Below are 25,620 nucleotides of genomic sequence, written 5' to 3' on the forward strand. Positions count from 1 at the left end.
CACCATCGCCTGTAATTCTAGAATCCAGGGATAACCCACTATGGACATTGTTGTTTGTTTCCTTTTAATCTTCCTCCTCTTTCTCTTCCCTGCATTTATCTTCTGTTTAAATATTTTATTTTGAACAATTTTAGATTTACCCAAAAGCATCAAAGATAGTACAGAGAGTTCCCGTAACAGCCGTTACTGATTCTCCCCCAGTGTTAACCTCTTACGTTACAGTGGTATATTTGTCAAAACTAAGACACCAACATTGGTACATTACTATTAATGAAAATCTAGAATTCATTCAGATTTTACCAATGTGCCCACTAATGACCTTCTCTTCCGGGATCCCATCCAGAGAACCACATTGCATTTATTTTTTATGAACTTGTGTCTTGCTTTTTTTTTCTCTTAATATTTGCATCTAAATATTTTCTTATCTTATTAAAAATTGTCTGTAAAGATTATGTGAGTATGTGGTGATTGTTGGACACTTAGGCTGGTTCTAATGTCTGGTTATTAGAAAGAAGTGATCAACATCTTTATACATATATATCTTTTCCTTTTATTTACTTAAGAGAGATTCTGGAAGTGGAATTATTGGATCAAGGATCTGAACTGTGGTATACTCTTGGTAGCTTTTCTTCCTAGGTGTGTACACAGGGTACCTACATATACATACATTTTATTGCAACACCAACGCAAGGGATGTGCTCAGAATACAGCCATAGTGTAGCTACCCTTGGTCTCTGGAGAAGGAAGTACATGGATGATTCCAAACCATACTTCAGCCATTGTTGTTATTAATCATTTCAGCCTTATGTTTTCCTCCCATTCAGACCTTTCCCCAGAACTGTTTTAATTGGTTGGAACAGTCGTTCACTTTGAGATCGGTAGCGTCTTGAAACCAACATGGCGTCAAAATAGAGTCAGCTTCTTTTTTCATATGACCACAGCATGGGACTTTCTGGTTAGTTAAATATTCTCGTTAACTCAGTGGGTCTGAAATGATGACCAGTAATTGGAAGACTATGCAGTATTCAAACCCTTACCCATGTGAACATTGTTTAACTTCTCTATGATGACTCAAAAGGCACCAATGAGTTAGATCATACAATATTTGTTTTATTGTCAGGTATCACTATAAAGCACTACAGACTGTATTCTCATTATTTGAGGTATGTGAACGTTTGGATTCTGTATGAAAAGGGCTTTATTAGACTCATTCCATCTTACCGTGAAAACCAGGAATGCAACCATGTAAGTCACACTGCTCCCAGTATTCAAAACTAAACAGAATCAGGTCCCTTTTGTTCCAGATCTTTCCTCTTGGAGGCTTGGTTTGTGCATTTCCGAATTCAAAGCACATCCTTGAAGGCTTGGCTTAGAAAAAGATGAGTAGAAATACATGTTTTCATCTCTCTCCAATCAGCGCTTTTGGAGATACTAGGATCTGTCAAACCGTAAGGAAAATAAACAATAAAGAACCAGCTATAAACATGCACGCTCTGAACTAAAGAAATCTTGAATGAAAGACAAAGAATTGCTAGCCAGTTGGTTTGCTCAAAAAAGCAGCTTCAATTGCAAATGTCTTGAAGCTGAATGATGTTCAGAACCTATTCCCTGCTATTTTTCTGCTCAGCCCCAAGCAGCTGGTTCTTTCAGTCCCACCCCTCTTCCCATGCCCACCCACCTTCAAAAAGATAATTGGGTTTCTAACAAATTGAGCTTGTTGTTGTTGCTGCCATGTAGACCAATAGCCTGTAGGTTGACAGCTCCTTTTACCTTTCAGTTGTCTGCCTGCCTGTCATTGCAGCTCAGCCTCCAGCTTTGCCTGAATGGGAAGGTCACACAGTGTGGCAGTGACCTGTTTGGTCAGGCCAGTGGCTACGGTCTCATCAGCCTGCTCCTATCCTCTGTTCTGCACCTGCTGAGCAGAAAGGGACTTTCAGAATCCTTCCTGGCTGCTCAGAAAATGCCTGTGGGCGCAGTGGTGGTTCAGTGGTAGGATTCCTACCTTCCACGGGGAGACCCATGTCTGATTTCCAGCCAATGCACCTTTTGCGCAGCCACCACCTGTCTATCACTGGAGGCTTGTATGTTGCTATGATGCTAAACAGGTTGCAGCAGAACTTCCAGACTAAGGCAGACTAGGAAGAAAGGCCTGGCAATCTACTGCTGAAAATCAACTGGTGAAAACCGTGTGGATCACAATGGTGTGATTTCGTTATGCAGGGGGTCACCATGAATTGGGGCTGACAATGACAACAACAAAGAAAAATGCCCCTTGGGGTGCTCCAGTTATCCTTGGCACAGATCTGGGTTGGTTTCATGGGTCAGAATAGATGGGACCAGTCGCCTTTCTACTGCTGGGGAGGCAGACAGACAGACAGACAAGCAAGGCCTGTATGCCCCCCATTCTGAGTCCCCAGCAGAGGAATCTGCTTCTTCCTTGGGACTAATATCACAGACAGACATTGTTTGCTGCTGCTGCCTGGGACGATATTGCTTTCACACAGTGGAATTACATTCCGACTAAGAATCCCCCTGCTGTTTTACAGGCTCTGGGGGAGAATGGATTCCAGTCATTTTTCCCTTAACCACACAGCAAATGACTAATGCTCTCCTGTCGCTGGTCGCCGGCGGGAGCGTCGTGACAGGGAGAGCAGCCCTGAAGGATGGAGGCGAGGACCACCGGGCTGGTGCATTTCTTTAATCTGTCAGACATTTCCCTTTGCTCGCCCTTCTCCTTCCTCTTTCTCTCCCTCTCTCATCCCAACCGCTCCCATGTAATTCCCTCCCTGTCTTCTCATTTCAGAACGGTGTGGTCCACCGGGACTTGAAGCTGGAAAATATACTGCTCGATGACAACTGCAATATTAAGGTAAAGCTCTTGCCCGGTTGATTGATATGCAAGGCCTGGGTATTACAGCCGGGCGGGGGCTTAACCTGCTTCAAGCTGCAGCCTGGAAACAAGGCAGCCACTTCCTTCCCTGGCAGGCGGACAGGGAGAGCTGCTTGGCTTGAGTCCCTGAGTTCAGTTCGGTCAGTTACATTCAGCAAGCATTTATTGACCTCCGACTATATGCCAGACACTTTCCTTCTTGCGGGGAATGAACAAGAGACCTAAGACGCAGTCCCTGCCCTCAGGAAGCTCCCAGTCTAATATCAGCACTGTAAAAATGTGTATAACAACTAACATGTATTTCAGGCTTTTATACTTTGCCTGATACCATTTAAATTCAACCTTGACAACAAGAGCTGTTATTTTATTGCTTACTTTGGACACATCATCAGGGAAGACCAATCGCTAGAAAAGTATCCCATGTTTGGTAAAGAAGAGGGTCGTCGAAAACAAGGGCAATCCTCAATCAAATGAATTGGCGTAATAGCCACAGTGATGGGCTCAGACATACCAACGACCATGAAGATGGTGCAGAACTGGGCAGCGTTTTGTTTTGTTCTACATAAGGTCTCTCTGAGTCGGAGACAACTCCATGGCAACTAACAACGACAACATTTATATCGTTTTGAAGATAGGGAAACTGAGGCACAGAGAAGTCAAGTGACTCCCTGAGGTAACAGTGGTAAGTAGTGGAATTAGGATTTGAACCAGTGTCTTTGTGACTCATGAGGTCAAGTTCGAACCACTGTGCTCGATTTGCTAGCAGGGCCCTTAATTATTTTAGAGTTGGAACTCTTTCTTTGGCTACTTCTTCTCCCCTCTGCATGTCTCTTGCTTCTCTCTTCCAACCCCTCACCCCGGAAACCAGGCTTGGAACTGGGAAGCTCACTGAAAAGATGATGGCGTTTGCTGTTGGGAAGCAGCAGAACATTTACTTTTACGGAGAGTATTATTGCTGGCTGCTGCTAGAGCTGGGGAAAGCTTTCCTGGCCGATAGGGTTCAAGTGCCTCCCACAGAGCACTCTGTCCTTTTGATCACGTCTGCAAAATAAGCAAATACAGTTTCAAAATAAACGGAGCTCGCTGCATGGGTTTCATTATGAAATGGCCTTAGTACTCCCAATAGCAGGGGGAGCCCTATAACTGGCCGCCAGTGACGTTAGTAGCTAGCTCATCCTCAGTTCCTGGGCAAAGCATGGGAGTGACCTTGTGTCTTCCTTTTTGTTGACTGTTTCCTTGTTTGGAAGGATGGGGTTGCTTTAGGGTCTGGATTCTCTTTGCTGATCATGGCGGTGACTATTAGTAACTGTCGTCCTTTGGAGAGACCCCTGGAACCAATGTCTCAGTGGCCTTTTCTTTTTGCAGGGTGGTCAATCCACAGTCTCTCCATTTTTGCCAGAGTAGCTGGATTATTCTAGAAGGAGCATGGACTGTACAGTTAGAAAGTTTTCGGGGTATGTGACTTGCTAGTTGCTTGACATTGGGAAAGCCGCTTAGCCCCATTTCCTCATCTGTTAAAGGAGGTAACAATAATACCCACTGGCTTATTTTGAGAATTGAATGAAATACTCTATGTTTAGCTTCATGCACTGCTAAAAAATAAAAAAAAAAACAGCTGCCAACAAGATGATTCCATCTCCTGGCGACCCCACGTGTGTTAGAGTAGAACTGTGCTCCATAGGGTTTTCAGTGGTTGAATTTTTGGAAGTAGATTGCCAGGCCTTTCTTCCAAAACACCTCTGGTGGACGTGAACCTCAACCTTTGGGTTAGCAGTTGAGCACGTTAACTGTTCGTACTCCCCAGGGACTCCTACACACTGCTACCAAAAAACCATGTTGCTGTCGAGTCGATTCGGACTGATAGGACCCTAAAGGACAGAGTAGAACTGTCCCATAGGGTTTCCAAGGAGCAGGTGGTGGATTCGAACTGCTGACCTTTTGGTTAGCAGCTGTAGGTCTTAACGCACTGCTAAGTTCTGTGCAAATGGTTCAGAGTTGAGAGCACTGGCTTTGGAGTTGGACAACCAGTGTATGAGTTGCAGTGCTGACCCTTACTAACTGCAAGATTGTAGGCAGATTACTCACCCTACGTAAGCCTCAGTTTCCTCATCTATCAAGGAGGAATGGCAGTTCCTGTTGCTGGGGCTTGCTATGTATTTGTTCATGCTTTTGACGAGTATTTTCTGGCAATTACTACGTGCCATGCCCTGTGCCTAGTCTCGGGGAGCCAGTGACCACCACGAGGCTTTTAGACAATACTGTAGATGAAGCCCTTAGCATTTAAGTACAGATACGTGGAGAACCTGTTTAAATGGCTGCCCACTGCACAAAGGGAATTGAAAGGAGCGTCAGCTGCTCTGGAGGTGCCTGAGCCCTGGGGAGTGGTGGACAGGCCGCGGTTAGAGAATTGGGTCCTGGTCTGAGGGCCACATTCTAAGGGTTTGTGTCATTGACCCTGTGGCTTTCTCTCCAGATTCTTCCTGCCACCTGCCCCCAGAGTTCTAAACAGTAAATGTAGTCTTTACAAGGCCTGGAATGTGAGCCTCTTGCCTGGGGATTGGGTTCTATGGTACAGTGTGACCTCCTGGTCCCATGATGTAGTCTCAGAAGTGATAAGGCACATAGCTTTCTGCAGAGTCATAGAATTCCCAATGGAGGAAAAGAATAGTTAGAATTCTGAAAGCAATTGTGCAGGGAACAATGGGGCAGAGGCCCAGGAGAACAGCTCATTTGCATAAGCAGTAGTCCTTTAACCCCAGGGTCCCTACCCATTATGTAGGGAAATTGCTCACACATAGAACGTTATAAAAATTAAGGCTTTGGTCATGTATTTTTGTTTGGTTTTTCCTTTCGAATTTTTACTCCTGGCATTTCCTGAGGTAAAACATACATGTACATACATCCCAAACAGATACTAAAACCTTTCCGTTCTCAACCAGTTACTGTAGGGTCTGTCCCCACTCAGGGCGAGCCCCTGTGTGTCAGAGTGGAACGGTGTTTCAGAGTGTGTTCAATGGCTGATTTTTTGGAAGTAGATCTCCAGGCCTTTCTTCTGAGGCACCTGTGGGTAGACTTGAACCTCCAACCTTTCTGTTAGCAGCCGAGCGCCTTAACCATTTATACCACGCAGGGGCTCCTCCCCTTCTCAGAACCCTTAAATTCTTCCTTCTCTTTGTTTAAGGAATGCTGCTAGGATCTGAGAATGAACCCTAGAGCTTGAAAGAACCATGAGGGTTATTTTCCAGCCCCTCATTGTAGTGATTATGGCCCAGCAAGTCTAAGTGATATGCCCACGGTCACACAGTGAATCGGTAACAGACTGAATCATTGTGCCTTGGTTTCCCAAGCGTGTAGCGTAGTCCTTGGTGCACAGTAGGCACCTAAGAGGCATTTGTTTTTGGAGTGAAGGAATGAAGAGCCAGGATTAGAACTTACGTGTTTTTACTGCCAGGCAACTTCTCTTTTCATCATCTCACACCCACTTTCAAGGCTTTTTCAGATACGTTTCAGCTGGTGTCGATTTGTCTTCCGGCTGTATATGCTCAGCTCTTCCTGACTCAGCGTTTTGCTGGGACATATTTAGAAAGGGCACTTGCTGACAAAGGCAGGCAGACACATGGCCACAAGCTGGCCTCCATGTTCAAGAGAGCCTGTGTCATTGGTGTCTGGCTGAGGTGAGCCATTGACACTGATGGCCTGTTTCCAGCCAATGGGACATAAGCATTGAGGTTCTGCTCCAAAGTCCCCTCTGGTGTCTCTTTAAATGTGGGTCCCCCTTCCACTTTTAAAGATGGGTGGCTTTTGCCCAGGAAGCCTATACAAATGTTAGCAGTTTAAACTTGTCATATGTTGCCACAGTCTTGATGTGAGCATGTAGCTTGTTCCTCTCCCTTTTGCTGCCTGATGTTGCTTTGCAAAGAGCACATCTGGATTTGGAAGTTATTTATCTGGCCCCTGCGAGAGGGTGTGCCTTCTAAAAATATTCACACAGTCGTCGGCAGAAAGAATGAGAGCAATGTCCCTCTTTGGGCTGCATTCCGTACTTGCTGGAAGCATGTCTACTAAAATAGACACCCAGCATAGCATTAATTTGCAATTAATAAAAACGGGCCAGATTCACATCCCACTCTCTGGGAGAATGGAATGCCGGCAATTCCCATAGAAGGCTCCTGTAAAAATGCCTCGCAATCAGAAGAGGTCCAGGCACCAGGGTCAGCTGACCTCCTCAAAGAGGGCTGGGAAATTGGTGAGTTCCCAGAGCTGGGAGGAGAGGGGTGCTGGGGAAATGGCCTGTTGCCCCCAATGACAATAGCAGTGAGGCTGTGGCGAATTAAGAGAAGCAGCTTTGAATGGCCAGGGCCAAGAAGAGATAGAAACCTCTGGGGCTTAACAAGACCACGTGGGGAAACTCCGCATCGTGGGTCTCTGGGCTTTGATCATATGAATGTGAGGACTCTGCATTCATGCACTAATTCATTCATTCATTCGTTTGTTTATATATATATATTCATACGTTGTTGTTGTTGTGTGCCACTGAGTCAATACCGACTCACAGTGACCCCACGTGAGAGAATAGAACTGTCCCGTACGGTTTTCTTGGCTATAATCTTTATGGAAGCAGACCGCCAGGTCTTTTTCCCTGCAGAGCTGCTGGTTGGGTTCAGACTGCCAACTTCTCAGTCAGCAGCTGAGCACCTAACTGTTGCCATCAAAACCCATTGCTGTCAATTCAGACTCATAGCGACCCTATAGGACAGAGTAGAACTGCCCCATAGGGTTTCTAAGGAATGGCTGGTGGATTCCAACTGCTGACCTTTTGGTTGGCAGCCGAGCTCTTAACCACTAGGTCTCCTCATATAATTGTATATATAAATATATATATATGTGTGTGTGTATATTCATGCCTCCCTGCATTCATTCATTCATCCATTCTTGCATTGATTCACTCAGCAACTGAATATCTCTCCTACTGGCAGTATTTACTTGATTGCCAACATTACCAAGCCCCTACTGTGTGCCCCTGCTGTGCTGGATACTAGAGATTTAAAAGTGAACCAGATGATCAGGTCCCTGTTCTCTTGCAGCTCTGACTCTAGCAGTTGTTAAACAAGCAGTAACAGTGAGCCACAAGAAGGGTACAGAGGTCACAAGGAAAACAAAACACCAGCCCTCATGGGCTTAGAATTCCAGTTGGGGTGATAAGCATTAAATCAAATCAAAACCAAACCAGTTGCTGATTCTGACTCACGGTGACCCCAGAGGTGTCAGAGTAGAACTGTGCTCCACAGGGTTTTCAGTGGCTGAATTTTGGAAGGTAGATTGCCAGGCCTTTCTTCCGAGACACCTCTGGGTGGACTCAAACCTGCAAACTTTCCATTCACAGCCGAGTGTGTTAACCATTTGCACAACCAGGGATTCCAAACAAATTCCATGATGTAATTTTCTGGTGGTAAAGAAAATCCATGCAGGATGAGGATGGAGAGAGGCAGGCGCCATTTCAGAGAGGTGGTCAGAGAAGGCCCCTTGCTTAGCACTTAAACTCCTCAAAACCACCAAACTCTCTGGCTTCTAGGTGTTTGCACACATGGTTCCCTCTGCCTAGAACGCTGTTCGCACTCTTCTTCCTCTGCCCCTCCTTTGGGTCTCAACTTGAATGTCTCACCTTCTAGGAAGGCTTCTCTGATCCCTGCCCCGCGACTGGGCAGGTGGCCTGCCATATGCATTGTAGCACCATGTGTAATCTGTTGTGGAAGTGCTGAGCAGGAAGTGGTGGGTCTGTCTGGACCAGCAGGCTTTCATGGAGGAGGTGCTGGTTGAGCTGGGCTATGAAGGGTGGGTAGGGTTTCAACAGAAAGGAATGTGATGGTGGCTCTTCAAATGAAGAAACAGCAAGCACAGGAGCAGACATGATGGCTGGAAAGAGAAAGTGGCATATATTGGGCCCCCTGCCAGACCTTCCACACACCTATTTCATTTCATCCTCACCATGTCTCTGCAGGGTAGGTCTGTTACCCCATTTTACAGATGGGGAGGCTCTCGCCACTAGTAAGTGATGGGGATGGGTACAAACTCATGGCTATTTGGCCCTAAGGACCAGGTACTTAGTAAATTTTACCCTCTACTGATTCCAGTTGCCTCTGAGTCGACTCCCACTCATGGCGATCCAGATCGACTCTGACTCATAGAGACCCCAGTGTATCAGAGTAGGACTGTGTTTGTAGGGTTTTCCAGGGGCTGATTTTTTCAGAAGTAGCTCGCCAGGCCTTTCTTCCAAGATGCCTCTGAGTGGACTCGAACTGCCAACTTTTTGGTCGGCAGCTGAGCACGTTAACCGTTTACACCACCTAGGGCCTCCTACCTTCTACTGCTGCCACCCAAACTTACCCTAAATCCTAGAGAGTGTCACTTGAGGGCACTTTTTGGGTCCTTGCTTCAGCTGGTCCCCGAGGACAAGTTCTGCAAACGGTGGAAGTGCCCATGGTCAGGCTGGCTGAGTCTCTGTGGCTGGAGCAGTGTGTAGGGACGCCTGAGTGTGTGTGTACTAAGCCGGGATGGTTGCTTGTTAGCATCCCCAGAGAAGCTGCTCTTGGCTGCTCCCTCGTTAAGCACTTTCCCAGGTTTCTCTGGTTGGTAACTTCAAGTCTCTCCAGAGAGGTGTTGGAGCTTAGATCTTCTGAAGATGAAAGCCGACCCCTCTCACTTCTGCTCATTGTTCCACTCCCTACCTTCATTTCCTGACAACCCAGAAGCGAGGCTGTCAGGGGAAAGCCGCAGCAATTAACTCCAAGGCCGGAAAGGAGCTATGGAGTGTGTCTTCCTTGACGGAATTGCTGTCTTCCTGAGGAGTTATGCAGAAAGCCCATTTCCTCATCAGCCGCAAGAGCAATAACTTACCTTCATGAAGGGCTTTACAAGGAAACTCTTCAGGACGTCCCAGGCAAGCTATTTCACCTCTCTGTGCCTCAGTTTCCTCATCTGCAGAATGGGGGTAGTAATAGTACCCACCTCAGGGTGGTTCCAAGGGTTTAATAAGTTATTTAATAAGGACGTAGCCCTGGTACCGTGTTGTTGTTGTTATTATTACCTCATTTAATCTGATTTTAGTTTTCACAGATGCGTGTGGTTAGCGCAATTCCATTTTCTAGTGGAGGAAACAGAGTCATAGAAGTTAAAGTAGTAAACCTGTGGCTGTCGAGTTGATTTCAACTCGTGGTGACCCCATGTGTGTCAGAGTAGAACTGTGCTCCAGAGGGTTTTAAACAGCTGATTTTTCAGATATAGATCACCAGGCCTTTCTTCTGAGGTGGCTGTGGGTAAACTCAAACCTCCAAACTTTTGGTTAGCAGTGAAGCGCATTAACCGCTTACACGGCCCAGGGACTCCTAAAGCAGGAATAGCTAACTTTTACTGAAGGCCTGCTGTGTGCTAGACATGGTTTTAAGCCCTTTCCATGTAGCAATTCTTTTAGTTTCATATCTCTCCCTCAAGGTAGGTTGCGTTATTATTCCCATTTTGCAGATGACGAAGTGGAGGCATAAGGGGCTCATGTGCAAGAGAATTCCTCGGGGACCTGGTTAAAATACAGGTTCTGATTCAGTAGGTCTGGGTGGGCCTGAGATCCTGTTTCTAACAGGCTCCCAGGTGTTGCTGATGCCGGTGCTGCTGGTCCATGGACCACACCAGAGTAAACAAAAAGTAGGGAGGGATAAATAACATGCCTAAGGTTTGATGCCTTGGTAAGGGGTGAGGTCTGGACTTGAACACAAGTATTCGACCCTACACGCCTTACTTTTGCCACCACACGGTGCAGCCTCTCCTGCTGGAGAATCTTATTTTGGAAATGAATGGTTATTTCTCTTGGCTCAGTGGCTTATAGTGTTCTCAGCCCTAAGTTTGTCTTCCCTAGCAAACAGTTGTTAATTCAACCAAATCATCAGTGTTACGATTGTTGTCTTGTGCCATCGAGTCAATTCTGACTCATGGCCACCCCATGTGTTACAGAGTAGAACTGCTCCATAGGATTTTCTTGGCTGTAATCTTTATGGAAGCAGATTGCCAGGCCTTGCTTCCATGGTGCTGCTGGGTGGGTTCAAACCGCCAACCTTTAGCTTAGCAGCCGAGCACAAACTTTTGGCACCGCTTAGGGAATTTCAGTGTTATCATTGTTGTTAGGTGCCATCAAGTTGGTTCCTACTCAAAGCAACTCAGTGTATAACAGAATGAAACACTGCTTGGTCCTGTACCATCCTCACAGATATTGTTTTGCTTGAGCAAGTTGTTGGAGCCACTGTCTCAGTCCATCTTATTGAGGGTCTTCCTCCTTTTTGCTGACTCTCTACTTTACCAAGCATGATGTCCTTCTCTAGGGACTGGTCCCTCCTGATGACCTGTCCGAAGTATGTGAGATGAAGTCTCGCCATCCACCCTTCTAAGGAGCATTCTGGCTTTACTTCTTCCAAGACAGATTTGTTTGTTCTTTTGGCAGTCCATGGTATATTCAATATTCTTTGCCAGCACCACAACTCAAAGGCATCAGTTCTTCAGTCTTCCTTATTCATTGTCCAGCTTTCACCTGCATAAAAGGTGGTTGAAAATACCATGGTTTGGGTCAGGGGCACCTTAGTCTTCAAAGTGATATCATAACCAGTGTTATCTTAACAACTGTAATTTATAAAGAGTCTGCTGAGTACCAGGACTATTCCAGGGCTTTACATGCATATTCTCCAATCCCTACAACAGCCTTCGGAAGTGGGTTCTACTACTTATTCCCATTTCTCAGATGAGGAAATGCAGCCATTTGTCAGGCCCCACCACTTACCTAGTTAGCACCAAGGCCAAGGTGAACCCCAGGTACCCCTGGTCCAAGGCCTCTGATCTGTCCCGCCTACCACCCACCTCTCAGACACTGCAGATGAGTGCCAGACAATCGCTTATTATCATCCTAGCATCCTTTTCTAGTGGTTAGTCAGTGGCAAGCTGACACTTCCTTTTTATGGGTTCAGCTTCTTATCAGTGATCTGAGGTTAACCCTTTAGACACGGGAATGATCACTTCCCAGTTTATCTAACTCCGGATTTCATCCAGCAGGGTACGCTTCTAGAAAGGCTTGCTTATAGCAAAAACTCTGAAAATAAGGACATGGGGGCTGACTTCCCAGATTCCTTTTCAGGGTTAAGGCTGAACTGAGAAGCTCAGTGCAGGGATAGTATGAGGGGGGGGAGGGTCGGCAATTTCTCATCAGCAAACATGCCAATCACCTACCTCTCTCCAAAGGCTACCAACTGTCTCAGCAAAAGAGTACTTTAAAAGCAAAACCCACTTGTGAGAGAGTCCCCCTTAATACACAACTGTTGTTCGATCACAGAGAAATTATTTAAGTTGGAAAGGCCCTCACACTTGTGTGGTCCTTGCTTTTCTTTGTGACCCTCGGCAAAGCCTCCCAAGCTCTCTGACCTTCAGTTACTTTACCTACGGAGTGAGGGACCGGATGAGGTCATATCTTAGAACTCTTCAGGTTGAAACTGATTCTGGGATTCAGTTATTTTGGTTTTATTATGTTTATTGTTGTTAGGTGCTATTGAGTTGATTCTGACTCATAGCAACCCTGCGTACAACAGACTGAAACACTGCTCAATCCTGCACCATCCCCATGATCGTTGTTATGCTTGAGCCCATTGTTGTAGCCACTGTGTCAGCCCATCTCGTGGAGGGTCTTCCTCTTTTCCGCTGACCCCCTGCTTTACCGAGCGTGATGTCCTTAGATTCAACATTTCCCAAATTTCAGTTTTCTGCTCACTCTTTTCATGGTTTTTGCCTTTTCCTATTATCCTCTATGTGCTTTACTTTTTTTTTTTTAACTCAGTTCATTTTTTAAAGTCATACTGAGCTGAAAAAGAAGCCTTATGTAATTAATTACTTAAATGAAAAACCAATATCACTTGCTGTGAACAGAAGATAAGCTCAAAAGTAAATATCATGGGAACCAAAGAGCATTATTAAGTTCAAGCTTGGTGCTGCAGGTTCAGAACCCACATCCTGCTCTCTTTAATGCAGAGATGCTGAAGAAACACCAGTGCCCAACCGAGACTTTCCCCTTGACTTAATCCAAAAGATCAAAGGAGAATAGAGAAAGGAATCAGTTTTTCATTTGAGAGTCAAAATTAAAACCATCTCATATTCTGTGGAGAGTCCCTGACATTGGGGTATACCCTATTTCAAGTACCAGGAAGTTAATACAGTTAACTGTCTGGATGTAAAGGTGGGAAGAGAATATTTGTGCTCCAATGCTATGCCAGTTTCCCTTCTAAGCATTCTGCACACTTTTATGCCATTTAATCTTTACCTTGACACTGTGGGAGGTAAATACTGTTTGTTACCCCCATTTTACAGATGTGGAAACTGAGGCTTCTGAGAGGTTATGTAACCAGTGACCATTCCCCCTCATATTATCAATAGTCCACATAAGCTCCACATGGTATTAAATCTTAGAGCTGAAGCCCAATTTGAATGGTTCAAGGTTTGAGAACTGTGCGTGTTGATTAATACTGCCTTTCTGTTGAAGTGCCAGGAACATGGGCTAATCTAGATTTCTATTAATCTTGTGTCAGCGGCAATGACAGTTTTACTGGGCGAGGCTGATAAACATCAGTCTGTGAGGATGGGAGTGGGCCGTAACATAAACACACTTCTCCGGGACGGCTGCAAAGAAAACAAGAGTGCCCAGACTTGGAGCCCATGGGTGTGAGAACTCCTGGCATGAGGGCGTGTGTGCATGGGGATTCGCACACGTGTGTACTCGGAAGCTCTTTTGGTACCCCGGACACCGCAGACATTGCTGGGTGGTAGGGGATGTATTTCCCTCAGGACGCACACTGTGCTGTGTCAGCTCTGCCTTCCCAGCAGCCTGAGGGAGAACGGAGCCCAGGGACTTGGCTGGATGCTCCGGGCTGAAGCTATTCCATTCGTCTTGTAATAGACGGGGCACACTTCATAAAACTTCCACCCAGCTTCCTGCAAGCCGGTCAGGGGCCTTGATAAGAAAGTGGAATTCAGGGCAATTAAGTGCAATGTGAGCCCCGAGAATGCGTTTTTCTAAGGGCAATTGTACAGCAGCTGCTTTCAATGACATTCCATGCATTCAGGGACGACTCTTACAAAATAGCCTTGTTCTTGGGGCAGCGCTCAAAATGGAGCCTCAGCGGTGTGGAGGCTGGGCTGCTCCTCGGGCATGTGAATTGCCCAACCTGTTTATAAGCCTGAAATGGAAATCAGCTTGCGGGATGGTGAAAACCTGCAATGGCTCAGCTTTAGAGGCTGGCGTAGACAAGTGAAGTATTCCCATCACCCCGGGGCAGTGTGCAGAGACACCAGCTTTACCTCGCCGCTTATTGGTTATGTCTCCTTGGAAGAGCAACCTGCTCTTCCTAGACCTCAGTTTCTTTATCTGTTAAATGGGGTTTGGGGGAGGATTACAGATGTAAAGTACTTAGAAGAGTGCCTGATAATTAGAAAGTATGTGATAAGTGATAACTGAGTTTATTGATGTTATTACTATTGATATTATGCATTATCTGTTAATTGTCATGTGTTTTTAAAAGTATAATGCCTGTTCCAGCGACAGGTGTTTCTTGGGGATGGTTGCTGATCAGTGGATGACACAGAAGAGAAAGATATGGAACCTGCCTCAGGGGACACACTGTCTAGCAGGGAAGGAGAATATATATATATATATATACATATATATACACACATGTACCCCTACCCACACACACACACACACATATGTACATACATAAACAAAAAACCAAACCCACTGCCATCGAGTTGATTCCAACTCATAGTGACCCTATAGGATAGAGTAGAACTGCCCCAGAGGGTTTCCAAGGAGCGACTGGTGGATTCTAACTACAGACCTTTTGGTTTCCATGTACATACATAGATACGTGTGTGTGTGTTTATATATATATATATATATATATACAGGAAAAAAAAAAAAAACCCAAACCAGTTGCCATCAATTAAATTCCGACTACCAACTCATGGCAGCCCAGGGTAGAGCTACACTCCACAGGACTTTCAGTGGCTGTGATTTTTCAGAAGGAGACTTTCAGGCCTTTCTACAAGGTACCTCTGGGTAGATTCAAACTGCCAACCTCTTGGTTAGTAGTGGAGCACTTAACCATTTGTACCATCTGGGGTTGCCTTATATGTACATAGACCAAACCCAAAACCAGACCTGTTGCTGTTAAGTCGATTCCAACTCATAGCAACCCTATAGGGCAGAGTAGAACTGCCCCATAGGGTTTCCAAGGAGCAGCTGGTGGATTTGAACTGCCGACCTTTTGGTTAGCAGCCAAACTCTTAACCACTGTACCACCAGGGTCATATATATATATATATATACACGCACACATGTTGTTGTTGTTAGGTGCCGTTGAATCAGCTCTTGCTCGTGGAGACCTTATGTATAACAGAATGAAACATTGCCTGGTCCTGCACCATCTTCATGGTTATTGGTAGTCTGAGTCCATTGCTGTTTCTGTTGTGTCAATCCATCTCACTGAGGGTATATACTAAATATAAAATAAAGTAACAAACAGGGAAAAGTGCTGCCATAAAGCATAATAAGTAAAACACTTCAAGAGATCCAAAAGTGAATCATTCCAAGGGGTATGCAGTGCAGCAGAAAGAAGCAAGGTTAGGTATGACGGTTGCATAAAACTTGAAGGTTATGAAGCACTTTTGCACACATGGTCTCACCTTGTTTGAGCTGTATTTCTTATTATATTCTCACAATAATCTTGTGAGCTAGAACATGACGGGATCATGGATTCCAGGGAGGGATCATGGATTCCAGGGAGGGATCATGGATGGGTAAATACAGGCTCAGAGGAGCTAAGTGACTTGCTCAAAGTCACGCAAATGGCAAGTGGCAGAGTTTGGGTTCAAATATGATGACAGAAAACCTGGTGCTCTGAGTCTGTTTCATCTAGGGTCACAGCTACCAAAAACCACTGCCATCAAGTCAAGTAGATTCCGACTCATGGCAACCTTATAGGACAGAGTAGAGCCACCCCATAGGGTTTCGAAGGAATGGCTGGTGGATTCGAACTGCCGACCTTTTGGTCAGCAGCTATAGCTCTTAACCAGTGTGCCACCAGGGATCTCTAGGGTCACAAGGCAGGCAAAATACAGTTTTGATCAGAGTGTGGGTGGATAAAAAGGTGGTGCCAGAGCGACACACACAACTTTGAGGATACAAGGTCACACATACTATCAATTTTTAAATTAATAGCTATACACTTTTAATGTTCATCAGAAACCTCAGGACCATGATTTTGTGGATATTATTTCTCAGTTGAGTCTCAATTGTAGTTAAGATCGAGAGTCCATTAAAGGAGTAGAATTAAGTAACAGAGCAGGCGGCATGCTGCTAGGACACAGTGGGATGCCAAGGCTGGCAGTTGGGAAACACTGGCCCTGCTGTGCTGAATGGTCCTTAATGAGGGCTGAGGACCCAGGGCACCCAGGGCACAGACCCAGCAGGTGCACCTTATCTGCACTGTACACTGTATGGTGAGAGTTGATCTAGTACAGACACTGACTGTGGTACTAACAAGCTTCCGTGGGTCTTGCTTCTCTTTGCAGATTGCTGACTTTGGCCTTTCCAACCTGTACCAGAAGGACAAGTTCTTACAAACATTTTGCGGGAGCCCGCTTTATGCATCGCCTGAAATTGTCAATGGGAGGCCTTACCGAGGGCCAGAGGTGAGCAGGTTGTCTGGTGTGTGTGTAGGGGGAATTGGGGAGACAGAGAGAGGAAGGACAGGATCCAGGAAATCCTTAAAAAACAAAAGCTAAGACTCCCTAGGGTCACAAGGATCATCTTTAAACCGTAAACCTCAAGCCAAAACTTTTCCTGGAAGTCAGCTTTGAATCAAACAATGCTTTAGCCTAATTAGTAAAGTCTGTCTACCTTGAGCATTGTGCTCTCACAAAGATTTATCCATGTGGAATCAAACTGACAACAGCATCTCGAAAGGTTAGATGAGAATCTCAGGGGGCAGCAACTTGACGTTAATGGTGGTGGAACGATTTGGAAAAAAATAGTGAAAATGGCTATACAACTTGAAGGAGGTAAACTGAATTGTGCACGTAGAATTTGTTGAAATAGCGTATTCTTTGTTGTGTATATTTTCACAAAAAATAAAAAAACCTAAAAATGCGAACAAAATTTTTTTTTTAAGTGTTTATTGTGCTTTAAGTGAAAGTTCACAAATCAAGTCAGTGAAAATCTTTTCTTACATGATTATAAAAGCAATCCATGCACCTGAAAGAAAATTTGGAAAAACCAGAAAAGCCTAAAGGAGAAAATAAAAATTACCTGGGCTCTTCCATAAAAGATGGCTACTTTTAAAATTTTTCTGACTTTTCTTTTAGACTTTTTTCAGTGTAGATCTCTGCATTTAATAAGTGGGATCATTACACATGTGTGGTGCACAAACACACGAAACTATCCTGAATTCATTATTTAAAAAGCATGATTTTAAGTGACTACCCGTCACCATTGCCATCAAGTCAATTCCATCTCATAGTGGCCCTGTAGGACAGAGCAGAACTGCCCCAGGGTTTCCAAGGAGCGGCTGGTAGAATAGAACTGCTGACCTTTTGGGTTAACAGCCGTAACACTAACCACTGTGCGACCAGGGCTTTTAAATGACTACATGATACTTTATTGTATAAATGTACATAATTTATTTAATCATTCCTCAAATTTGGACATTCAAGTTATCTTTTGGTTTTCCCCTATTACATCAAAACAGACGAAACAAAACAAAAAAAAATCAAACCCCTCACCCCCAAACTTCTTTGCATGTGTCTTTTGACAAGATGTATTTTTGACTAAGGAAATATATTTTAGTTGCATCTTCTCATTCATGAGCAATGTATTTCTGTACATGCCTAATGCTCCCAGGGCCACTGTAAGATATGTATATGTGAAAATTTTATTTTGCAAATGGGTGAATTGTGGAGTGATGGTTTCAAAACAAAACAAAAAATGGTTCTCTTTACCGAGAGATTGATCCTTTAAATAGCAGCTGCTCAGTGTGTTGAAATGTTTCTTGCAAATATTTATCTGTTTGAGAGTGTTTGGGGGCAGGGCTGGAGGGTAAAGAAAAGAATGCCAAGACTCTGTCGGCATTACAGTGAGAGAAGTCTTTCTAAAATAAGAATGTAAGGGAGGAGCATAGGAATTAATTTACAAAATTGCAGAAACTCAACCCAGTAAATTTATGGTAGATAATGAGGGCTCCTTTGATCTTTGACGATCTGTTTCTGAGGTTACAAACTGGCAGCTTGCGATTTGGCCAGCAAGCATGTTTTGTTTGGCCACATTTGTTTTTTAAATCAAGCAAATGTTTAATGACTGGGAGATTTCACATCCAAGTCTGATTTCTGACTTCTCTTGAAAAACCAAAGGATCCGAAAGAGCTGGGTCCGCATTGCTGGGTCCCCATTACCTGGCAGCAACCAGCCAAGAAGAGGCTGCCTGCCCAAGATGAGCGAACGGAGTCTACAGTTTGTCTCTGGCCCCAGCACTCCATGTTGTACCCTGAATTCTGTCTTGCTTTGTTGGTGTTTGTTATCTGCCTGGCCCTTGTTAGAATATGAGTTTGCTGAAAGATGCCCAGATTAGGAGTGGAGAGCCCTGAGTCCCAGTTTTGCTACCATTGCTGGGGCGGGGTATCTGGGGAAACCATTTAGCTTCCTTGGGCCTCAGTATTCTCACCTGTCAAATGGGGTTCAAAATAACTGAAGTGCTATACCGGCTTCACAAAAGTATAGTGAGGATCCAACTAGATAATCTTTTTAAAAACAGTCTTGTACAGATTGGGACTGTTGGTCTCAGTTCCAAACAGAAGGGTCAGGCTCAGCAGCAGCAGGCCCCAGCTGTACTGCGTATCAGTTGTCAGGTGTTGTGGGACCGTCTGCCAGGTGCTCGGTTCAGCTCCTGGGGTCATTGGGGGTGGCTGCTCATAGGCGATGCTAATGGTTTGGAAGACATCCGGGAATCTGCTTCCCAGGCTTCTACATGTCCTGTCTCTCTGCTCCAGGTGGACAGCTGGGCCCTGGGTGTATTGCTCTACACTCTGGTTTACGGAACAATGCCCTTCGATGGTTTCGATCACAAAAACCTCATTCGGCAGATCAGCAGTGGAGAGTACCGGGAGCCCACACAGCCCTCAGGTGTGTGCCCCTGGGGTCAGAGGTTGAGTGGGGAACGGTCAGCTTATCTGCCCTGGCTTATACTGTCTGCTTTTGTTTTAATACATCTGTATGGACTCTCTTGCTTCTCTTCTTTCTTCCCAGATCTTTGTCTTTTTGTCAAAGTTAGCTTGTTAGGCTGCTTTGCCTAAACCTTTCCAAGTGAGCTTTTCAGAGCAAATATTTTACACAGCAGGCTAGGAGACCTGTTTGCTTGCTGGGCAAGTCACTTAACCTTTTTGGATTTCAGTTTCTCCACTATAAATTAAAATCTTGGGAAAGATATTTTATAAATTCCTTCGTCTGCATGGAGTTCCTGGATGGTGCAAACAGTTAACGTGCTTGACTGCTTCATGTATGTATATACTAGATATGTCTGTTTGTCTGTCTATCTATCTACCTGTCCGTCTCTCTCTCTCTCTCTGCCTCTATACCTGCCTATCCATCTATCAGTTGTTTTTTCCAATAAGCCAACATATTTTGGGGGGAAGTTTAAAGGTGACCTCTATGGGGGCCTTATTTGTGTCACCAGCTGCTAGTGCCAACACAATTCCTTGCACCTTACAAAGGCTCATGAAATATTTATTAAATCATCCTGCTTCTCAGGTACAGTCCACCCCAATCCCTATTGCCTGACCTTTGCCAGCTGCTCATCAGCCAACATAAGCTGCTGAAGGGAGGTGGCGGCCGCCCCCTAGATATGATTCAGCCTCATTCGGGGGGAACACAGCTTGATGTTCAAAGTCAGTTTATAAGTTGTGTAAGTTGGTTGGTTCCTGTGGTCTCCCCAGCACCCTCCTTGGGACTTTCCCCCAGTTCTCTGAGAGCAGAAATTTGCAGGTGGGATTTTTCAGACAGGTTGTAAGCAGATAGCACATACGGATAGGCTCTGTGCTCTGATATGGCTTATGTCAGAGGGAAAAGACTGGGTGTGAGTCTGAGAGCCTGGTGAAGGCCTTGAGGCGAGGACAGCTTTAGGTGTGGCCGCTGTCACTGTCCAGGTGTCCCAGCTGAGTGCCCTCTGAGCCAGAGGCCTCTGAACTCCTTTTTATCTTTCTCCATCTTCCTCTCTCCACTGGGGAGCCTTTTTCTCTCCATCTCTACCCCAAATTTCCTTTTTTGTGCCAACACGCGTTCCCAATGACTGTGAGCACTGTGTGTTTATACATGCACACCTTTGGAAGCATCAAGAAAGCCATGGTAATCTACACCTGCTTTCCCTTTTGGAAAAGTGGTATCCACCAAAGAAATGGTGGGGCCTGCTCGGGGTCAGATCTGGGACTCTTTCACTGTTACCCATCCTTCTCCATTTTATAAAGATCCAAGTTGATGGAAGGGCCAGTAGTTCCCTGACATTCTTTCGGGAATATGGAAAACATGCAAGGTTTGACAGCGCGCTGGCCTGTGCTTCTGAGGCTCTGAGTCTGGGTGATGCTTTTGGTGTTCAGTCTGGAAGACATTGTTTTCCTGCTGAACAGTGTGGCTGGGCCAGGGCTCACCTGGGTTGTTCCTAAACTGAGCATGTCTTTCAAGCTCATCCCATCACAAAGCCAAGCCAAGCCAAGAGCTTCCATTAATGCCTCACTTCTCTTGTTTTTTGCCCACTAGATGCTCGAGGGCTCATTCGGTGGATGCTGATGGTGAACCCTGATCGCCGGGCCACCATTGAGGACATCGCCAACCACTGGTGGGTGAACTGGGGCTACAAGAGCAGCGTCTGTGACTGTGACGCCCTTTGCGACTCCGAGTCCCCGCTCTTGGCTCGGATTATCGACTGGCACCACCGCTCCACTGGGCTGCAGGCTGAGGCTGAAGCCAAAATCAAGGGCCTGGCCAAACCTGGTGCCTCTGAAGTTATGCTGGAGCGACAGCGGTCACTGAAGAAGTCCAAGAAGGAGAATGACTTTGCCCAGTCCAGCCAGGACATGGTACCTGAAAGCCCGTCCAAGTTAAGTTCTAAGAGGCCCAAGGGGATCTTGAAGAAACGAGGCAACAGTGAGCACCGGTCCCACAGCACCGGCTTCATCGAAGGGGCCGTCAGTCCCACCTTCCCCTCTGCTTTTATGATGGAGCAGGACTTATGCCGGACAGGCGTGCCCCTCACTAGCTCCCCCGAGGCTGAGGTGCCTAGTAAACTCAGCCCGAAGCAGTCGGCCACCATGCCCAAGAAAGGGATCTTGAAAAAGACCCAGCAGAGAGAATCGGGTTATTACTCCTCCCCAGAACGGAGCGAGTCTTCAGAGCTGTTAGACAGTAATGATGTGATGAGCAGCAGCATCATCCCCTCTCCCAGCCCCCCGGACCCAGCCAGGGTGAGTGCCCACAGCCTCTCCTGCCGGAGGAAGGGCATCTTGAAACACAGCAGCAAATACTCAGCAGGCACCATGGACCCGGCCCTCATCAGCCCTGAAATGCCCACACTGGAATCCTTGGCGGAGCCCGGCGTCCCTGCCGAGGGCCTCTCACGGAGCTACAGCCGGCCTTCCAGCGTCATCAGCGACGACAGTGTCCTGTCCAGCGACTCCTTCGACTTGCTGGATTTGCAGGAGAATCGTCCCGCCCGCCAGCGCATCCGCAGCTGTGTCTCTGCCGAAAACTTTCTCCAGATCCAGGACTTTGAGGGGCTCCAGAACCGGCCCCGGCCCCAGTACCTGAAGCGGTACCGGAACCGGCTGGGAGACAGCAGCTTCTCCCTCCTCACGGACATGGATGATGTGACTCAGGTCTACAAGAAAGCGCTGGAGATCTGCAACAAGCTCAACTAGCTCACCGGACACAGGGGTTAGGGACAAAGGAGGAAGGAGAGTAATGACTTGTGCTTACAGGCTGGGTCCCTCTTTGATGGCCATGGCAATAGATTGAGAAACGGTTGGTGCCGTCTTGCTTAGCTAAGCTTGTAGCCTTCAGCCAGCGCCTAAAAGGGAGAAGTGGGCTTGCTGCCAATTCCGCCATGTTGTATTGGTTAAAGCAGCCAAGGCTATAAGCTCCATCTCTTGATTGGAGAGTCAGAATTTGGGTCCTCATTGACATTTACTTTATGGCACCTTCTGGAGAACCAGCTGTCCTGGGGAGCTGGTGCTGGCCAGCACATTTTGGGTTGTTAGGAAGCCTATGAGAGAGGAAGCATTTTCCTAGAAGTCGTCCAAATGCTTCTGGAGAAGGAGCAAGAGAGACTGGGACCATTTGCTTTGGTTGAGCCCAAAAAACTTGCTCCTTCTCACTTCACATTAACAAGCTTGTTCTGACTGTATGGGGCTGGCAAGTAGATATCAACAACTGGAGCTTGAATCGATGAGTGCTGAGTGTGTTGGTTAGAGTAGTGTTCTGATGTTCTGCCCAGGCACATAGAAAAAGAGTGCTGTGGTTGAATAGTAATGTCTGCCATAGGAATGGAAAGGGAGGCAGTGGCACTCAAACCATCCTTGGCCTGGTGAAGCCCTGGGAGTTAGCTTAAGGCATCCTCTGGGATATTTATGCCAGTAGTGTGGCATTTGCTAATTAGACTCTACCCCGGGTAGAAGACAGGGCCTTGGTCAGAGAGAGAATGCTTTAAACTCTGCTGAGGACGTAGAATCAGCCCTTGGTGATTTTTCAGCTTCTTGCTGTCTGTGTCTTCTCCCGGGGATGGACAGGGAAAGAGATGGTGGTGTCAGGGGTCAAAACTTTGGTGTATAATTGAGCATGGGGACTCTTTGTGGTCTTTGCACGGATGATTGGAAGTTGATCCACACTTGCAAGGGGCCACTTGGTTTCTTTAATGTCTAAGTATTAACTGGAATGCTGCCTATTGGGCTCTCACCTGCATGAATGCCTTCAATGGGATGTAATACTCACTGTCCATAGTTTCCAAAGGATTAACTGGTGCAACCATTCGCCCTGTTTACTGATAGCAGACGGTTTCCCTGTCCACTGAGTGTAGACTCCACAGAGGTAGATGAGTTTGTTTCTAAGAAGTTAGCGTGTAGTTGGGGTATAAATTTGGATGAAGAAAGGAAAATTGGGCAGAAGTTGTTTTTCCCACATCTGAACGTGCTATTATCAGGGTCTCAAACTTGGATGTGGACTCCTGGGCTTTGGGGAAAAAGAAAGTTCTATCCATTTAAATGAATAAGGTGTTGAAATGGCAGAGTGGGTTGGGAGGAAGCATGTAGGAGAGGGAGCATTTCCTTAGAAGTCTTCCAAACACTTCTGGAGGAGGGAGAAAAGAGGCGTCCCTTAAAAGTGAAGGACCGCCAACCTTAAAAAGTAACAAAACTAGGTGGTATACTCTTTAACACCTAGATTACAGGTGACAGGACTTCACGCCCACAATGGGACATCTTTAGGATACTGGATTTGGAATTAACTGTCTCTTTGGGATCACTTCTGATTCTACTGGCCTGGGAAGATTAAAACCTTTATTTCAAGATGGCTGACCTCTGATAGCCACCTAGATGTATAAGGAGGACTAGTTATGACATTATCTTTGGAAGAACCAACGAACAACATAGGGAAATGAGAACAAAGTCACCTACAGCACTAAGAACAGCAATTAGAAAGAATCTGCCTCTTCTCTAAGGGGATGCTTCCGTCTCTCCCCTTTCCACCAGCTCTGGTGTTTTGGCTTGTGCATTTTTTCAGGTTTAGATGAGCATGTATTATGGGAAGCTGCTTAATTTCCCTTCGTTCAATTCCACCTTCTTCGTGAACTCCAGTAGAGGTTAAAAGGGAAAAATCTGTAGATAGCGTATTGGGTGCACGGAGGACATCCTGTAACCTCCAAGCTCCCGCCTCCTTACCTCCTTTATGCAACCTTTTCGGAAGGCCCAGCCGATACTGCCACACTACTGGCCCCTCACGCATGTTGGCTGGCCTGGTGGGTAGCTGTCAGTATAACTTACCTATAACACCTATGTACTTGTCCATGTGGTTTTTCCTTTTGCCAAGTGATTGCATTTGTTTAGTATTTCCCATCCTTCTAATCTTTAGGTAAAAGTGGCTCTCTTAAAAAAATCACCCTACCCCTTTTGCCCGCTCCCAAAACACAGGTGTGTTCTTTTTGTTAATAAACTCAGACAGTAGATTATGGCAAAGAAAGGACTCGACTCAAGAGGCAAAGTTCTCGGTTGAGTCCTGGTCTGCTGCTAACTAGCTGCTGGCCTTAGGCAACTGCAGTGTCTTTGGGGCTCAGTTTTCCCTTCAGTGAGGGCTGGAGGGGTACACTAGCCAGTCTCTCAGGTCCTGCTCAGCTCTAATGCTAACATCCTCTGGTTCTAGATGTAAAATTGACTCTTGTTTTTCAAGGAAAAACTTGGAAGAGATGGGAAATCCCTTTAAAGTAGCACCTTAGCTTCCTGACTAAACCCTACCATCCTTACCAGCCAAATCTCCGCCAAGGAAGTCATGCTTGTTTTATTTCCATGGAATTAAAAGTGCGAGACACCTTCCTAACCCAGTGGACAAAGCAAGATTCCATGTCCGCTCTCCTGCCCCCTTCCTCACCTCTGTAGGCCTTTCAGTGTCTTAGTTTACACATCTGCCAAAGGGGTAGAATTATACTTCTTTTTACAGGTAAATTTCAAGGCACGATCAGTTTTCAGAAAGTGCTTCGAGACCCCAGGTGAAATGAAAATGCTAAGTGCGGTCTGAATGCCCATCCCTGTTACCAGGTGCTGCTTGTGGTTGATGGGGCACATTTCAGGGTGGAATTCAGGCGTGTTTTGCCCCAGCCTGCTGTCTTGAGTACAAATGTGAATGATCAAACTGACTGCTTGTTGCCAAACTGGAAATGTTCTGTAGGGGTTTACTGGCATGTTATCATTCCTAGAAGAAAAAAAAAGAGAGAGAAACTTGACTGCACATTTGTTTTTTTTTTTTTTTAAATCCATGTTGTGACTTTTATTTAATTTCTTTTTTTTTTTGGGTAATAAAAAAGTTGACTTTTTTATTTGAATTTGTCTTTTTTTTATTTATTGGTCTGAAAGGCATTTCAAAGGTATTATAATAATATATTGGTATAATTTAATTGGTGCAGCATGCTTTATGGCTCTGGTCAAAATTGGTTTTCACTCGTTTGATTGGTTTGAGCCCAGAACAGCCTACAGGGAAAAAAAGCTGGATAACCACCCAAAGTGTTTGTATTTTCATTGGAAACTGATTTGTGTTTTTCTCTTTTTTTTTGGTTTTTATTTTTAAATTAAATAAATGGCAATGAACTTAACTGAACTCCTGGAACCTTGCTTCTTTATTTGGTGTTTTCCTTAGTCAAGTGACAGAATGGTCACGAGTAAAGAAACCCACCCAAGCTAGCTTTAGCACAAAAGGGGAAATTATCTGACATTCTTAGAAGAGGAAATACAGCTGGAACCAGAGAGGGGAAAGTGGGTTCCAAGAGAACTGCCTGCTCGCTTTTCTGCTTCTCTTTGCATACCAGCATCATTCTCTCTGCTTTTGTAGCCTGGCTTTCTCCTCCCTGTTTGTATGGT

General features: G+C 45.6%; 1 protein-coding gene across 1 annotated transcript in view; it reads left to right on the plus strand.

The window, feature by feature from the left end:
* Nucleotides 1–25,390, plus strand: part of NUAK1 (NUAK family kinase 1) — a 92,814-nt gene extending 67,424 nt beyond the window's left edge. The window contains exons 4-7 of the mRNA XM_010601543.3: nt 2,804–2,869; nt 16,538–16,657; nt 19,006–19,138; nt 20,765–25,390. Coding sequence (XP_010599845.2) covers nt 2,804–2,869; nt 16,538–16,657; nt 19,006–19,138; nt 20,765–21,921 — 1,476 coding nt within the window. The 3' untranslated portion in view covers nt 21,922–25,390. The remainder of the gene's footprint in view (nt 1–2,803; nt 2,870–16,537; nt 16,658–19,005; nt 19,139–20,764) is intronic.
* The last annotated feature ends 230 nt before the right edge of the window (nt 25,391–25,620 follow it).

The sequence above is a fragment of the Loxodonta africana genome, chromosome 4 (genome assembly GCF_030014295.1).
Source record: "Loxodonta africana isolate mLoxAfr1 chromosome 4, mLoxAfr1.hap2, whole genome shotgun sequence".
NCBI lineage: Eukaryota > Metazoa > Chordata > Mammalia > Proboscidea > Elephantidae > Loxodonta > Loxodonta africana.